The following is a 16,691-nucleotide window of genomic DNA, read 5'->3' as shown; positions in this document are numbered from 1 at the left end:
ATTCTAAAGTGTACTACACTAGTAATTAAAAATTGTCCGGAGAGTTAATTGTTGTTGCAGATCAGATTTGCGCCAGCATCAGGATGAGATTTGGACCGGTTCAACAAAGTTTCTACCAATCAAGAAACTTCAGTCATGTGCTTCTATATCAAGAAGTGAAATATTCAAGGGCGTAGATATGCATAGGGTAGAGACATAACGCTACCAACTTTTCAGGATGCTCAAATTGTCCCCACGAACTTTTAAGCAACCTTATTTGCATTGTATAATAGTTCAGTTATATAAGAAATGTAGATTGTCTTCCCATATGTTGTAAGGATAGAATAGACCCTACCATTATTAAGTGAATTATTTTCATTATGTTCAGACTTACATATATCCTTTTTCACTTGGTGAATGTGCCGGTCCATTTTTTCCCCCCCAAACGCACGTTGATTGGCTGATGATTTGACCACCCCCGCCACTCAGACACACACAGCCCCGACAAGGTCCTGTCGACATGCCGCCTCCTCCGCCCCCTTCGAAGAGGAGGAATATTATTTTTTCTAGCTAGCAGGAATAAGTAAGTAATGTAAAAAGATATCACTGTTGTGGAGGTGGGGGAAACACCACTAATTTTGTTCCTGAAAGTTCAACCTGCATCAAGAGTTAGCATAACAAAACTGTGTGAACTTGCTAACCTGCAAATCTACTGCAGTCAGCCTCCACAAGGAACAACAAAGTCAAGCTAGCCGTCCCTCATTTGGATCATGGTTTGGATTATGTGCATTACGGTAAAGCAACGCTTTGGTTCCAGAGTGCAAGTCCCTTTATTGAAAAAACTGGGAGCTATCAAAGAATGGATCCACTTCAGGGGGACACTGACATTCAATCAAACATCAGAATTTCGTGAGAGTGCTTTGGTTTGAATCTTGGGGTGGTATAGTATGCCTCAGATGTAGATCGGTCCGTGTATTTTTTCAATATTTTTTTTGTTTGAGTCCAGGGGTGCTGCAGTGTGACCCAGAAGTGGGCCCATTCTTGGATAGCGCTCCATTTCTTTTTATTAAAAGGACTTGCACTTGCTACAAATGTTTTAGTAGTTTTTGAAAACAATTGGGTTCACCCAATCTGTTTGGTCTTATTAATGTTCCGTCCCCAGCAAAAAGTGTACATGCAGGTTATGTTGTTATATCGTCTCTACCGATATTGCGCCGAAACCTACGCCCTTGGAATTATTCATCTAACATAGACTTCATAACGATATTGACGGGACACGGGGTGCGGGGCCGATTAATAGGGGGGCTATCTCCGTCAAAGCTGACAGAGTGGAAACACAAAAAGCTTTTTACGTTGAAAATTCTTGTGAGTAAATGTTTAAATTCCTGAATTCTTTATAGATATGGACGTAAAACAGTCTCGATTCTTGGCTAAAAGCAAAAACAGGCAGTTAGCGTTTATTTTACGTAAAGACGCTGAATGTTCTGCTAGTCTTTAAGCCACTGTGGTGCCGCCTTATCACAACAAAAGCTTTTTACGTTGAAATTTTTGGGAGTAAATGGTTAAATCCCTGAATTTTTTTTATAGATAAGGATGTAAAACAGTCTCGATTTTTGGTTAAAAAAAGGGGGGGGGCAGTTAGCATTTATTTCATGTAAAAATGTAGAATGTGCTGCTAGTCTTTAAGCCAGTTTGGTGCCGCCTTATTACAACATAGAGCTTTTTTACATTGAAATTTTAAAAAATAAATCCTTAAATCCATGAATTCTTTATAGATATGGATGTAAAACAGTCTCGATTCTTGGCTAAAAGCAAAAAAAAAAAAAAACCCAAGCAGTTAACATTTATTTGACGTAAATGTTGTGAATTATCACGCCAATGCCGTAGCGGTTAATTTCTCCCATTGATTTTTTTTCACAACCTCTCAAAATGCATGCATGGTACGAAAAATATAATAATTACCTTGAATCCCTGAACAAATCACTCCCGAGACAATCCTTCCTGTTTGTATGTGGTACAGCTTTCGTACTTTTTCAACCCAAATCCGGCGTTGGATCACTGCATGTGTTGAATAACTGCGACCGACTTTGACCGACTGAAGCGGAGTGTAGGACGGCCCCCTACTTAAAGGCGTGGCGCAGTGTCTGACGAATGTGACCTGTCAATATCATTATGAAATCTATGCATCTATTAAATTTCAGATATTCCAAAAGGTTCACATCTTGTTTATTTTCCTCCCAGTACACAATATCTCTAAGCACGAAAAACAAGAAGTGATATCGATATATATAGTACTTTATTTATTAAGGCTCTGTTAGACATTTTTAATGACGATTGTAAAGGTTCTGATGTAGCTTCGTGCTCTTCAAACACGGTGGTCTTCATATCTTTCCTGGGAATGTCCCCGCTGCCCTTTGGTCATCCCACTTCTCGATCTACAGGACACAATTTCCAGTGGAAATGTTTGTCATTAACTGATGTTGGCTTTGATGTGATGCGGGCATTTGAATGTGGTATCATAGCAAATGTGTTTTTTTTACCCAGGACATGGGACAGAGGGATTTGTAGACCCTGCGATACCACTCACACGGGGTCTTGTCTGCACCTTTTGCATCGAGAGCTTTCTGGCAGCGGTGGTAGTCTACAAATAGACAATTCAATGCATACTAGGTGGTCTATTAATAAATACGTCCATTTTTATAATACCTAAATAGTTGGACCAGCAGTTCCTGGTCTGGTTCTGGTTAGGGAACCTGGCATCAAACGGAGCGGTGCGATAGTTTTCCAGTTTGGTCTTGATGTCATCAGCCATCTTTACTCGTGTCTTTAACCAATAAGGACAATATTAATTTAATACGCAACTGCTACAATGTTCCTTATTTCAAGTATATCAAAGTCATGAAATATTTCTCTGTGTGTGAAGTGAATCAAGGTTAGTTTCACTTTTGATCGACCGACTGAAAAATGGAAAAAAAAAAAGCTCATGTAACTTATGAAGTACCTGTAAATACTTGAGTGGGACAATTTAAAAAAAATAAAAGTATCATGTATTTAGTTTAGTTGACACCACAGCATACTGATAGCACAAATAAATCAATGGCATGAAGGAAAATGGCTGCTAAATAGGGCAAAATCGGCTTATTATTAATCCATACGAGAAATACTATTGCAGTAATTATAATTGAGGTATGTCTCATTAAAATAAAGAACTATTAATCGAAAATATGAAAGAAAATCAGCATTAGGAGTTGAAATAGATGTCAGAGAAATCACAGGATTTCCTAATAAGGAATAAGCAGTGCAATATTGATCTAACATCAATATAATTTATTTTTTTGCGGAGAAAATGAAATAAAATGACCTTGGTTCTTGTCTCTATTCACCGTCTGCTTCGTTTGCGTCTGTCCCGGAGGTGAAAATATGACGACGTCCCACTAACTGATAAGCTCGCCTCGCCACTGGCGGCTCACGTCATCAATCGTGCCGTACCAACCGGACGGTATGGCGGACACACCGGGTCACATTGAGCCCGTTTTCGGCTCTCATGCCGCTAAGACTTAAGGCAACCAGGGTGAATTTGAATTAAACGACCCTGCTCACTTTTTTTGTTGTTGCTCATCCTCGTATAAATCCTGGTCTTTACAACACGGAAGTGACCGAGGTCAATGATTTAAGTGGCATTTTGCAGGTAATAAAAGTTTTTTTTTTTTTCTTCTCCCGGTTTATTTCCTGGAGAGTTCATATGTTAAATATGGCGCGCTGAGCATTTTGAAGTTTGGAGGCTCACATAAATTTAAGTAGTCGTGACCTTATTTCACACTGTACGTCATTATTGGACTCTGATATGAAGCAGAGTGGTACGTGACTGAATCCAATGAACACATGGCATGTGCGCGACAAGATGTACTTGACTGCGCATGCGCATCTTACTGTACAGCGTTTATGGCGGGAAGATGTCAGCAGTAGCCGATTTGTTTGCTAGGTTTTTATTACTTGATTTATTACTATTGTTTGACCAATTTGGCTCACTTTACTCGTATAGAAACACATTCAGAAGGACATACTGTAATCGTCAGACTATAAACCGCTACTTTTCCCTCTCATTTTGAATCCTGCGGTTTATAGTGTGGGTTAATTGATGATTTATTGGGTTAATAGGTAACACTTTATTTGACAGCGGGGTCCTAATACTAAGGAGGACCAGGAGTGCAAAAATCAAATACTCAAATAAATTATTAAATGTGTCATTAAATAGCTATTTCAGTATTTATTTTTTTCAACATTTCGATTTTTATTGTTTATTTCAACTTATATTTCTATTTTTTTTTAAATTATGGTAAATTTCAATTTATTTATTTTTATTTATTTCAAGTTATTTACTTATTCCAATACATAAATTTGAACATTTATTTCTTTCAACATTTATATATTTCATGATTTCAACATTTATTTAACTTTTTATTGATTTCATTCTTGCAATGTTGTTCCCCTTGTGTGATGAGCAGATAAAATTATTTAATGTGGCCACAAAAATGAAATAAATGTTGAAATAATGAAATAAAAATTGAAATATATAAATGTTGAAATAAAAAAAGTTGAACTAAATGAATAAAAAGTAAAAAATATTAGTTGAAATAAAAAAAATAAAAAATATATAAATTGAAATAAATATTGAAATTATAAATACTGAATTAGATGCTTTTTAATGACACATTTAATAATTTACATGTGTATTTTGGTCCTCCATATTCTGATTATTATTATGGCAGTCTTACTGCCATAAGACTGTCATAATTATGACACATTAATTAATGTTTATGACCGATGTCATTAAGTGTCACCTGGCAAAATATGTCACTAACTCCATTTATGTCCAGCTCGGATCTTTTACATCTATTCAAAAGTGAGATAATTTGCTGGATGACACAAAATGACATCTGCCAAAATTATTTATTAATGCTCATGATGGTGTCATGTCATAATTATGATTTATGGCACCACTGTCAAATGAAGTTTTACCAAATACCATAACTAGCATTAATGAAACTGGAACAGTAACTGAAGAAATAATTAGCACAGAATATGAATTTTGATTATTTACATCTGTAGCGCTGCAATGCATGCTAGGAGGCATGTTCAACAAGTGTTTACAGCAGATGGCAGCAGAGGTTGACTGTGCCCTCCAAGGGAGTAGTGATAGCCAAATGAAACTTCTTGAAGCAATGAAGCTTCATGGTAGTTCAGTTGGTTGTATGTTAATCTTTTGTTGTAAATATCAGATTTTACAGTGAGAACAAGTGCTGTTTTCGTGTCAAATTCGGTGGGTGGCGGCTTATACTCAGTGGCACTATGTAGTCCAAAAATTACAGTAATAGTGTAAAGTCCTCTCGAGGATGTTTAAAAATGAATTTAATATCAAACAAATTGAAACTCAAGGAGAAATCCCAGCTCGCCGTCAAAGCAACATATTGTCAATATATTAATATACAAAAAAAGATGCAATTCAGATTGATACGCTACAACCGCACAGCAAGAACACACCTTGACAGCCTTGAAAATAAAACCACAGTTCAAACATAATTGGCGGGGTAGTTCAAGTTGAAATGTTTAAGGCTATTTAGTATGAAATATACAGCAATTACCCCCACTAACCTTTAATTAAAGCACAAGTGTGACAAACAATTGCATAGATCTACACTAATAACCAAGTTTTTTTTGGTAAATGAAAAACAATTGCATTGTTGTGGAAAAAGTGCAAGAAGTAAAAATACAGCAAGTTTTGGTGGATTTCTCAGCAGTTGTGGACAAACACTATCAAGAAGCCAAATAACGGTATTAGCGCATCCATTTTTTCAAAATTGAAAAATTTTTTAGAATTTTTGGATTTTGGAGGGGGGAACCGGGGGGTGGGGGGGGGGGGGCATCAAGTGGTCCATGCAAATGCCCTGTCTGACACTTGACATTGACAGAGTCCGAATTGATGTCCTCTGGGAGGTTCCGTCAATCGTCGCTAAAGCGCAGCCTGTTGAAGGCCTCTTTGATATTGTCGTCGTCCGTTTCGGATGGCTCGTCGCCAACCGGGAGCACCGTGCTCTGAGGTACGTCGTGCTTCAGCTTCCACTTGGTCAGTGTAACCTCGTCTTGCGTGTCCTCGCCGCTGGGACCCGTCAGCAGGATGAAGGCGGCGTGGCGTCCTCGCTCCATCAGAGTGGCTGTGACAAAAATTCACCAACGCTAGAGTTTCCCTACTTTGAGAACGAAAGCGTTGCATTACCTTTAAACGTAACAATGTGTTCGGTGAAGTTTTCACACTGGAGAATCACATCAGAGTAGAGAGGATGCAGCATGTAAGACCGACGTTCGCCAGGTAACGACGACACCTGAGGGGAAACGCTCCGTTCAGACTTCTTCCAACTGTGTGAGACTTTTTACACAGGTGAGAAAAGACTTACGGAAGAATTTAAAGGCCGCAGCCCCCAGAAGACAAAGATGGAGATGGAGTTGATGGTGTGCACAGAAGTGGGGCGAGGCGAGTTGTCACTGGAGAGAAGTTCCACTTCCCACAACTTGTCACCTGACTTCCCGTCAAGAATCAACACCTGTAAGCGAAACCTAACTCTTATTACTCTGAATTTGGACTTTTTTGTCTAAAGTTCTAATCCGCGTTTACCCTCTTGGTGGAATTATCCATGTCCTCTTCAAGCACAACATCAAGTACGCCGTCTTTGTTGTAGTGACCAAAAGCAGGCTCCCTAAATGAAGGATATAAAAGAACATTTATTTTCCGAGTAACAACAGATGACATCTTTTTGACCGTTGTTTTTCAACCACTGTGCCGTGGCACCCTACTGCGCCGTGGAAAAATGTCCTCTTTCATCAAATTGGTTTTGATCGAGGAGCCCAAGGGGTTCGGTGAAGTTAAGGCAAAAGACGATTTTTCGTGTTCCAAAGGGTTTGGCGCGTGTGAAACTCATGGGGGTTCGGTACCTTTAGCAAGGTTAAGAACTTCTGCTCTAAAATGTTTTTTTTTTTGTAAATAAATCCACAAATTTGCTGTTGCCAAGTGTGCGCACTCCAATGGTCGCAAGTCATGTAACACTCTTCCTTATTCAGCAGACGGCAATAGGTAGCTAATTACCATATTGGCCCGAATATAAGACGGTGTTTTTTGCATTGAAATAAGATTGAAAAAGAGGGGGTCGTCTAATATTCGCGGTCCAGACATTATACCCATTCACGACGCTAGATGACGACAGATATCATTGAAGCGATGTTTTGTTATGCCAGATCTCAGCTACTCCCCATTCATGACGCTAGATGGCGCCAGATATCATTGAAGCGATGTTCTGTCATGACAGATCTCAGCTACTCGTTTAACCAGTTTGCATTATTTTATTGCAATGTTTTTCCTTATTCAGATTTGTTTCAAGACTACAGTTAGTTAGACTTCACTTTGATTGTTAATGCAGTTTAGGGCTGCAGCTATCGAATATTTTAGTAATCGAGTAATCGACTGAAAATTCTATCGATTAATCGAGTAATCGGATAAAACAAATATATTTTTAGGTGAAGAGCAATTATAAATATACATGAGAAAACAAGACATTTCATCTAATCTTGAACCATTTTCAGTCAATCAATGTCTTTATTTTCGATGTATATTGTTGAAAACGGCCAACAATTGCATCTCAGATGTAACTACAATTAAAAAAAAGACTAATTCACTGCTTTCACTCAAAAACCTTTAGATCTTATTAAATAATATATATATAAAAATGCCGTTACGCTTGATAACACACATCCCTTAAAAGTTAGGATTTTTTCCCACGTGTTTCAATTGAATTTCTATTTGTGACAAGCCATTTTTAAGTTCTAGTTAAGTTTTAAGTTAGTCTAAACTGTAAGTCCTGATAGGATTTTGAGTTTTTGCAGTGTCCAAAATAAATGTATGATACAGGCTGTATTGGATTACATTAGGGACCAGTGCTACTTGGTGTTTTATCCAGCAATGACTACTGAGCTAAAATTGATCGTTAGCATTATTTAGTTTTTATTTTACACCCTCATCACTCCACATCGCTATGTTATGTTAAAGCCTGGATGTAAGACACGTTAGCCACGCATCAACAGTGGTCATAATTAATAGAAACCTAGCCCCTCCGCAAGGCTAACGTTACGTGAGCTCGTGACAGTAATGTTAATCTTATTTATTAGCGCTTAGCGCTCTACTGCTTTAAGATGGCGGCTGTTTACTGACGCGGCCGAGTCCGTCATTTCGCATCTAGTTCAACATACATGTGATCTCTATGCGACTCATCAGACGTTACCTGCTATTAACGTAGCATCGTGCAGGCTAGTATTTAGCAACGTCGGCGTCGTTTGTAGCGGCTGTCGGCTGATGTAAGTTTGGTTTTTTTCTGCTTCTTCCTCTACGCACTTGACATCAGCGCGTTGTCCCGCATTAAAAGTAGTCCGAGTAAAACGTGATGCTTAGAGCTGTCAAAATAAACGATTACTCGAGGGGAATAAAATTACTCGGATCAGTTTTTAAACTCGAGTTACTCGAGTTGCTCGAGTATTCGTTTCAGCTCTAGTTCACAGTGACTGAGTAAAAGATTATCAAACGTGTCTTTGTCTTAGTTTGATTCCTTTACAATAGACAACTTTATATTGATATTATAGGCTACAGAAATTCATTTTTAAGTTTTACTGGTGGCGTTCCTTGGCTCAAAAAAGGTTGAAAAACACTTACGTAAACTACACGGGGGCCAGAACCGGCCAGAGAAAGTGAATCATGTCCAAATCATTTTTCTTGCTAAAATAAAATTTCGGTAGTTTTCAATGAAAGGCTGAGGACTACAGAAATGGAGAATATTTTGTTTTATATTTAAAATAAATGCATAAGTTAAAAAAAAAAAAATCATTTTTTAAAATAAATTTAAAACATTTATTTTTCTTTGTAATAAAAAAAAATGTAAAAAAAAAAAAATGAAAATATTTCATGTTATTTTTTAATCAAAGATAGTAAAACAATTGAAATATTTACTGTTTTTTACTGTAATCAAAAAGTAAAATATTAATTTTTTAATCAATATAAAAAATATTTCGTTCCCCTGACTACATAAAAAATGCAAACTATGAAGGAGAACATTTGCTTTTAAGCGGCTCACAAAAGAGGATTCAGAGTTTCAGACCATTTTTAGGTCAACACTCAATAATGTCTCAAAACGATTCATAAATTTGACTTGACCTGAGAACTGAGGTGGTGTTGAACGTCCACAGTAGCTGCAGCGTCTTTCCGTCCATTTTAGCCACTTCTCTGCTTGAAACCAGCACCAAGTCGGACGACTCGCTTTTGCTGGTTTTCACCACGTGCCTCAAAGAACCCGACCTTAAACAACAGATCAAAATTAGAACCCGACGTGCTGTACGAGTGTTTAGCTTCTGCTTACGTGTAAACCGGCACCAATCCGGACACGTCGGCGGCTCTGCTCTCCAATTGCTTATCCTTCTTTAGCCCTGCCTCCATACCGTCTTTGGCTTTAGCCGCAATTCTCCACAGGGCCAAACCGGACAAGCCGTCGCCTAAAGGAAGAGTTGTTTCTGTGATCTGAGCAAGAATGATTGACTGTATTGACTCACCATTTTGTAGCAGCACATAGTAGGAACCCTCCCCGGTCTTGTGGAGCAGATGAGCGTCTGTTTGGGCGCTGCTTAGCACAACCGTAGAGCCCATCTGAACACCAGTCTTACCCGATAGGAACACCAGCTGAGTCTACAAGGTGCAAGAACATTTTTACATTTTCAAGCCTGTAACCTTAATGTCATTTTTTAAAATTTGTAACTACTTATTCATAACTTTTATATACATTTTAGTGCTTTAAAACAAACGTTAACACACACACACACAACTGGTCTGGTATTTTGGTGAAATATTTGACATGTCAATTTTAATGGAATAGCACTTTCTGTCAATGAGGAGAAACCTGAATTAATCAGAAATATGTCTTAATAGCAAATGTTGTCTTTAATGTGTTCCATTTATATTTTTTAATTGACATTTTTTATTTTTATAAGCGTTTTGGAATTATTAATTGAAATTGACATGTTATAAACTTATTTTGTTATTACAAAAAGGGAAAATAGAAAATATTTTTTAAAAACAAAATGTGTTTTATGACTGACAAAAAAGGCAAATACTGGTAGTCCCTGGTTTACGAAAGAATTCCGTTCCTACGCTGGCAACGTAACCCGAATTTCCCCTCGAGGTTGAATTAACCCTTTAAGCACCATTAATCTCAAAATAACAATCTAAAAACATATGTCCTATTAATAAAAAAAGTAAAATTTCATATTTCTTCCCTCCCTTAACATCGATGTCACCATAGTTCTTCTTACAACTGACAATGACATGTATTTATTTGTCACCGTAAAACTATGAACACATATTTAGAAAATACAGTCATGACAGAGCATACAATAATGCTATAAAGCAAACCAATGGAAACATACTTGCTTAACAAAACATACCTCAATGGCTGCACAATAATACCGGGAAAAATAAGGACCAAATCCTGGGCAATTCAACAAGGAAAACGGCAAGTATTAGTGGCACCGGTCCAACGATGAAAATGAACGCAGCTCAATAAGCTAGCGGGGCTAATAGTGAGCATCGACGAGCCTGTGCCGTTTACCCTTTCTCTGCCTTCTTCTAATGTTAACTGGCGCTCACCCCTGCTTCCCAACGTGAAAGCAATGTTCGAAACTAAAGAAGTAGTGCTGGCGTGACGTCAAATAAGTCCGGGTGCAACAAAGGAAAGCGGACCGCACATGTAGTATAATGATATGTATAGCAATGGCGTACCACACGCATGCTATTTTTAGACCGTGACGTCGCATCGTAAAGCGGAAGTAAAGCCGAAGTGGGACATTATAGACCCGCCCTTGCATAGAAACAATGTTAATTCTGCTACTTTTCTCCAGTAATCTTTCAAAAACGAACATGCCGATCACACATTGCTTTTTTGTAACTTGTCGAAACTACTCTAGACATTACGACATATGAAGGATGTTTTCTTCATACATTTCCCGAAAACAAAAACTCGGGAGGAAAAAATGTGAACAATAATTAATCTACCTGCGCGGATGTTTTAACGCCAGCTATGTGAAGCCATTCATATTTCATATGAAGATAACATTTTGTTGGGTTGGCATGGCCTTTCAGAGGACGAAGAGGTAAGCCATTTTGATATTTTTAGCTTATTTTTTTAGCGTGACGTTGTGCCGTGCTGCTTCTGTCTGACAATGATTGACCTGAAAAGAATTAAAATGGTATCTGACTGCCACTGTTATCTTTTCTGTTGTAAAAAAAAAAAAAAAAAAAAAACTTTAGTAAGGGGGAAGTGTAAATAAACTAAAGAATTAAGATTTGTTATCAATGAAAAATATTAAAAGTGTTCGTTGGCTGTCACTGAGTAGCATTTGCGATCGCTACACAAAACTAACTAAATTACCCCCAAGAACGGTCAGAGACGTAGGACAACCAGAGGATATAATATAGTGCTGCAACGATTAATCGATTAACTCGAGTATTCAATTAGAAAAAATTATTCGGATTAAATTTTGTTGCTTCGAGTATTCGTTTAATTAAAGTAGCGTTGTAATGTTTTATTTTGAAAGTGTTTGCATTTAGTTTTATTGATTAAGGTTGATACAATGCCCTCTGTTCTGCCTCTTTTCACATGGCTGAATCCAACTGCTCCCTGTAAAGCCCAACGTAGGCCAAGTTTTTTTTTTTTTTTTTGAGCTAATGTTTTTTAATGCATTCATAATTTAGTTTATAGGTATATTTAGCCGTTTTTTATGTGGGAATGTGTCTGAACCATTTGTTAAGGGCATTGTAAAAAAAAAAAAAAAAAAAACTTTAGCATTTAAGCTAGCGGACTTTTTCTATGTAAGTTAGCCAATTGTTCTTTTGTTGTACATAGATCCCCATCCCCATCCCTAAAAAAAATTATACCGTTTGAGGCTCAGCTCAGGTATTTTAATTTTTCGTGTTCCTTATCTGATTACTCGATTATTCGAACTAGTCCATCGATTAATCGACTACTAAAATATTCGATAGCTGCAGCCCTAATATATAGGAAAGACAGGGCTGGTGGTAAAGGATAGCTTGCTGAAACAGGAGAATGTCATTGTCAGTCGCGTAAGAAAAATGTGTCGATAAACGCTAAGGCTATGCTAAGGTCGGCTCGTTTTTTTCGTCTTTTTCAGCTCTCGACACTCAAGCCATCTCTTTAACTGAACATTTTTATGTACTTCCACATCTTTGCATGTGAATTTGGCACCAGGGACATCATTTTCAGAGAGAATTGGAATTTTTAGCTTTGTAAACATCTCCCTCGTACAAGATTTCCATTCATTTCCTATTGGGGACAAACGGATACGTGTCCTCCCTTAGCAACAGTAGCTAACGTCGTGAATATTAATGAGCGGAAGTGACGTGTTGCATGCGGTACGCCATTAGAGATCAACCATTTAGATTCAATAATAAAAATAAATTACAAATAATATACTTTAGTTGCCATTAATGCAGAGGTGGCAGACAACACTGTTACGCGACTTGAAAAATCACTGACGAGACTGGCGTCGTAAAGTCGAAATCACATGAGTTGGGTACGTTGTAACCGGGGGACTACCTGTACAGTTAATATTCTATGATTTATATTTTCCTCAACCTTTCGGGAACTTATTTATCAAAATTTTATTTTGGTAAAAAAGGGTGGATGCATATTTACTTTAGCAGGCCACATTAAAAAAATGCGGTGAGCCGGATATGGTCCCTGGGCTGCCAGTTTGACACCAATGCTTTACACTTTGGTCACAATTTTATTTCATATTGAAAAGTGCCATCCTCTTTTAGTTTTTTTTTTTTTTCTTTTCATCTGCTTCGACACGGAGAATAGGAATCCGACTGTCTAAATGGTCTGAACAATTATAATGTGTCACAAGGATGTTTGATATACTCCTATTGTGGTTGTTAATTGTTTTATTTATTAGAAGGCAGTGAACAGGAAGGAGTTATGGGATGACAGAAAGGAGGGAAGCAGAAAGAAGAGAAGCAAAAACAAGAATACATTATTACACGCCTATGTTACCTATGAACAATAATAGTGATGCTATCGTTAGCTAATTAAATTTACCCCATGGACAGTGTGTGTGTGTGTGTGGGGGGGGGGGGGGGTGATAACTGAGGATAAAAAGGGAAGGTGAGTCAAAAGGAGACGTGATTAAGCGGGGTGGAGCATACGCAATTCAGCAATGGGGGATGTGGAAACCAGAAGTGCCGCAACGATTAATCGATCAACTCGAGTAATTTGATTAGAATAAAGCTTTGGATCAAATTTTGCTGCTTCGAGCATTTGTTTAATTAGAGTGGCATTGAAATGGTTTGTTTTGAACGTGTTTACATTTAGTTTTATTCATTTCGGTGCATACACTGCCATTTAGTGGCAACAGTGAATATGAAAATAAATCCAGCTGCTCCCTGTTAAGACCAACGTAAGGTAGTTTTTTTGTTTGAGCGAATGTTTTTTTTGTAATTTAGTTCATAGGTACAGTATATTTAGCATTTTTGTGGGAATATGTGTTTGAATGATTTCTTAACAGCATTATTTTTTTTTTTTTTAAATTAGCATTTTATTGCATTTGAGCTCGAAATTTCGCCAATTGTTCTCTTGTTGTACTTAGATCAGTTATTTTTATTACCATTTGAGGCAAAGCTCAGGTATTCTAACTTATTTTTAAATGAAAGTGCAACTTTGCATAGTTTGAAGAAACACTCAGAAATGTTATCATGTATTTGCATGTAATGCTCTTTTGAAAGTGCAATCGTAGCAAGCCTTTTGTTTTACATCTCCTAAAACTCTGCAATGCATGAAATGTTCCTAATCCAATAACTCGATTATTCGAACTAACTAGCTGATACATTCATCAATTACTAAAATAATCAGTACCTGCAGCCATAAAACAAGTGTGGATAAGTTGACATCCTATTCTGTGCTACCTGATCACTAATCCTGGCACCGACAAGCTCTGTACTTGAGTGTGTAATTGCACCCAGTCATGCCAGTCTTAGTTAAAATCTCTGTTAATGGCAGTCTAGGAAACATTTCTAACCTGGACGTTATCAGACGCCACCAAGGCGATGTCACCAACTTTGTCCGCATCCAAATCCGGAACACTAAGCACCGGAATGCTGCTGTGTGGACCGGACGGGTGGGATTGCTGCCACCTGACTTCGCCTGATCACAAAAATTTACCATCAGATTTCCATCAGATTGAAAAATTAGGTTAACCCTGACCCAATCCCCAATACCGTTATGTTTCTCCAGCGCCGACAGTTTGTCGAAATGGAAAATTAGACAGTCCCACTTTCGTTCCATGTTGGCATCCAGACCACATTGAGCCCAGTGATAGTCTGGCTCCAGCGGACGCTCCCACAGGGTTTTTCCATCCGTCCCGTCTAGCGCGATCATGAACACGCATGGCGACGGCAGACCTGGAAATCGCGACACAAATGGCTGTATCCGTTTTCTTAAAAGTCACGGCTCTATTTTTACCTGCATTTCCACATGTATTGTTCGGACTGGCTTCATTGTCTTTTATCAAGAATTGGACGTCTTTCACCTTGTCTTTGTTGACATCTTCAAATGCCAAAAAGTCATACGTTTCTGTGGACAACCCCCCCCCAAAAAAGTCACAAATCGATTCAATGAATCTCACTGGCTGCCATTGACGATGATAGACGTGCAATCCGTTTGAATTGCAAGGGCTAGCAGCAAGTGATAAACTCATTTAAAATTGCAGCAGAAGGATAAAAAGAGTTCAAAAATGGGACGTCTATCGTCGTCAAATTCTTTGATCGTACGCACCAGCTCCAGGGAAGCTCCTGTTCCAGAAAGCCTGATACTGTGGTCTAACCGGACACGGGATGATGAAGGAGAATGCGAAGACCACAGTGAGGCAGAGGAACAACGACAGAAAGAAGACCGCCGTCCGCCAGTGGGTAAGTTTGGAAAGTCCCAGAACTTCCTTGCAGCCCTTTTTCAGTTCCGTCTCCGTCGGTCCCGTCTCCACGCCGTCCTCGCCGGTCTTCAACGGTTCCCCTTCGGTGGGACGTTCCAGTGTCTCCATCGTTCTCTTAGCGCATCACCATGCAAGAATCTGAAACGAGAAAATTAAATGATAAGCCAGGGTTTCCTCCATTGCTTTATAAACCTGGCGGGCCGCTAGGTTAACAACAATGGTATAAAAAAAAATTTTTTTTTTAAAGTATAAAGTTTGCACATCTTAAAGTGCCTACGACAGGATAAATAAAGTCTTAAATAGCATTATTATGTGAATTGGAATCATATTTTGAGACGATTCGACTATATACAACAATTTGGCAAAGCGCAGATAACGAATAACTGTCTTTTAATCTGCCGTTTAGGCCCTGCCTGTTATTATAGCGTTCTAGCGTCCCCAGCTGGAGGACGACATCGGCAGGGTCGTGATTTAATCTGATTTAGAATTCAGCCCATTGAAGGGGAATTATTCAGAGCGAGGAAAATGCGACGAAGAGAGCAGCAAAATGTAATTGTTTCAATCTCTTGAATATTTTTACAGGATATTCTTTTGTATTTTTCCCCCAATTGCTAATAAATTGTATGGTCATGACAAATAAGTATTGTGCTAAATGGAATATGAAATATTAAAATGCATTTGTTCAGTACGACATGGCAAAATTATTCCATCATGGTCAAAACTGTCAACTTCTTGCATCTCCTGAACGATATTCTATGCCACCGGAGTTAGTCAGTTATTGCATATGCGCACATTGCGAAGGCGATGTTGAAACGATAGATTGTGCAGGCCTAGCTGCGACTGAAAAATAATCAAGATTGGTTGCGATTTCCAGCTTTTTCTCCTGGATCCACCTTTGTAAAGTGGTGGCCTATTGTTGCTAGCCAACAGTCCCTCCAGAGACTTCTCAGCACAACAAACCTGTCATTTGTTGTATAGCTCGAGGCGTAAAAAAAAAGACATTTATCCTGACAAATCAACATTTGTAATACCTTGATTTGTATTTGTAGTCATTCTCTTGTTGTAACCCATCAAATGCAAGGAACTTGTTATGTGGAGTTTTTCGCTTTGAAAAGTTGACGTTTATAGTTGGCTAACTTGTTGAGCAAAAAAAGCCAAGCCCCCCCTCTCGTTCTCATCCCGCCCACGACAGCTGAAATACGAGATTTAACCAAAGATTCCGTCATGACAACGCCAACGATGTACTTTGATGTAAAAATGCCGTGGTTTTACTCACCTTCAAGTGTCGTCTGACGAAAATGTAGCCAAAAAGCTAAAAGACAGGTAGGCTCGCCCCGGAAAGCAGTGGGGGAAAAAATAAATCAAGGTTGTACGAGTCGCTTTAAACCCCGAATTTTCTTGTCAGGTTGCACTTCCTGTCACATCTATGAATAATATTTTCAGATTTATGATAATTCCCTGGCTTCAATAGTAAGCACTAATAAATCCGAAGTGAAATTTAGTTTTAAACAATCATCTTAGCAAGTCTAGCGACGTTGCCTGAAAGTCATAATTCAGGACAAAATATATCAATTATCAGGAAGCGTCGGTCTGATACGATAAAAGTACACTAATGCTCAGCAAGC

The 16,691-nt window shown here is 38.3% G+C and overlaps 2 protein-coding genes across 4 annotated transcripts; both read right to left on the bottom strand.

Annotated features, from left to right (window-relative positions):
• Nucleotides 1-2,201: 2,201 nt before the first annotated feature.
• LOC130909207 (cytochrome c oxidase subunit 6B1) lies at nt 2,202-3,554 on the bottom strand. 2 transcript variants are annotated; one of them, XM_057825391.1, is made up of 4 exons: nt 3,341-3,554; nt 2,686-2,803; nt 2,520-2,620; nt 2,209-2,414 (listed from the first exon to the last, which is right to left on the bottom strand). In XM_057825391.1, the coding sequence occupies exons 2-4, from the start codon at nt 2,789-2,791 to the stop codon at nt 2,361-2,363; spliced, it is 261 nt and encodes an 86-aa protein (XP_057681374.1). In that variant the 5' UTR covers nt 2,792-2,803; nt 3,341-3,554; the 3' UTR covers nt 2,209-2,360. The 2 variants fall into 2 exon arrangements, with proteins under 2 accessions (XP_057681376.1, XP_057681374.1); XM_057825393.1 differs by lacking the exon at nt 3,341-3,554 and having other exon boundaries at nt 2,202-2,414; nt 2,686-2,800.
• Nucleotides 3,555-5,368: 1,814 nt separating this feature from the next.
• Nucleotides 5,369-16,658, bottom strand: fam234a (family with sequence similarity 234 member A). 2 transcript variants are annotated; one of them, XM_057825384.1, is made up of 12 exons: nt 16,343-16,658; nt 14,913-15,204; nt 14,601-14,711; nt 14,357-14,539; nt 14,158-14,282; nt 9,622-9,754; nt 9,432-9,564; nt 9,230-9,370; nt 6,650-6,731; nt 6,432-6,578; nt 6,254-6,359; nt 5,369-6,191 (listed from the first exon to the last, which is right to left on the bottom strand). In XM_057825384.1, the coding sequence occupies exons 2-12, from the start codon at nt 15,172-15,174 to the stop codon at nt 5,980-5,982; spliced, it is 1,635 nt and encodes a 544-aa protein (XP_057681367.1). In that variant the 5' UTR covers nt 15,175-15,204; nt 16,343-16,658; the 3' UTR covers nt 5,369-5,979. The 2 variants fall into 2 exon arrangements, with proteins under 2 accessions (XP_057681367.1, XP_057681368.1); XM_057825385.1 differs by lacking the exon at nt 16,343-16,658 and adding an exon at nt 16,098-16,259.
• Between the last annotated feature and the right edge of the window lie 33 nt (nt 16,659-16,691).

Source organism: Corythoichthys intestinalis, chromosome 21 (genome assembly GCF_030265065.1).
Source record: "Corythoichthys intestinalis isolate RoL2023-P3 chromosome 21, ASM3026506v1, whole genome shotgun sequence".
Lineage (NCBI taxonomy): Eukaryota > Metazoa > Chordata > Actinopteri > Syngnathiformes > Syngnathidae > Corythoichthys > Corythoichthys intestinalis.
This window is presented reverse-complemented; position numbering and strand designations above follow the sequence as displayed.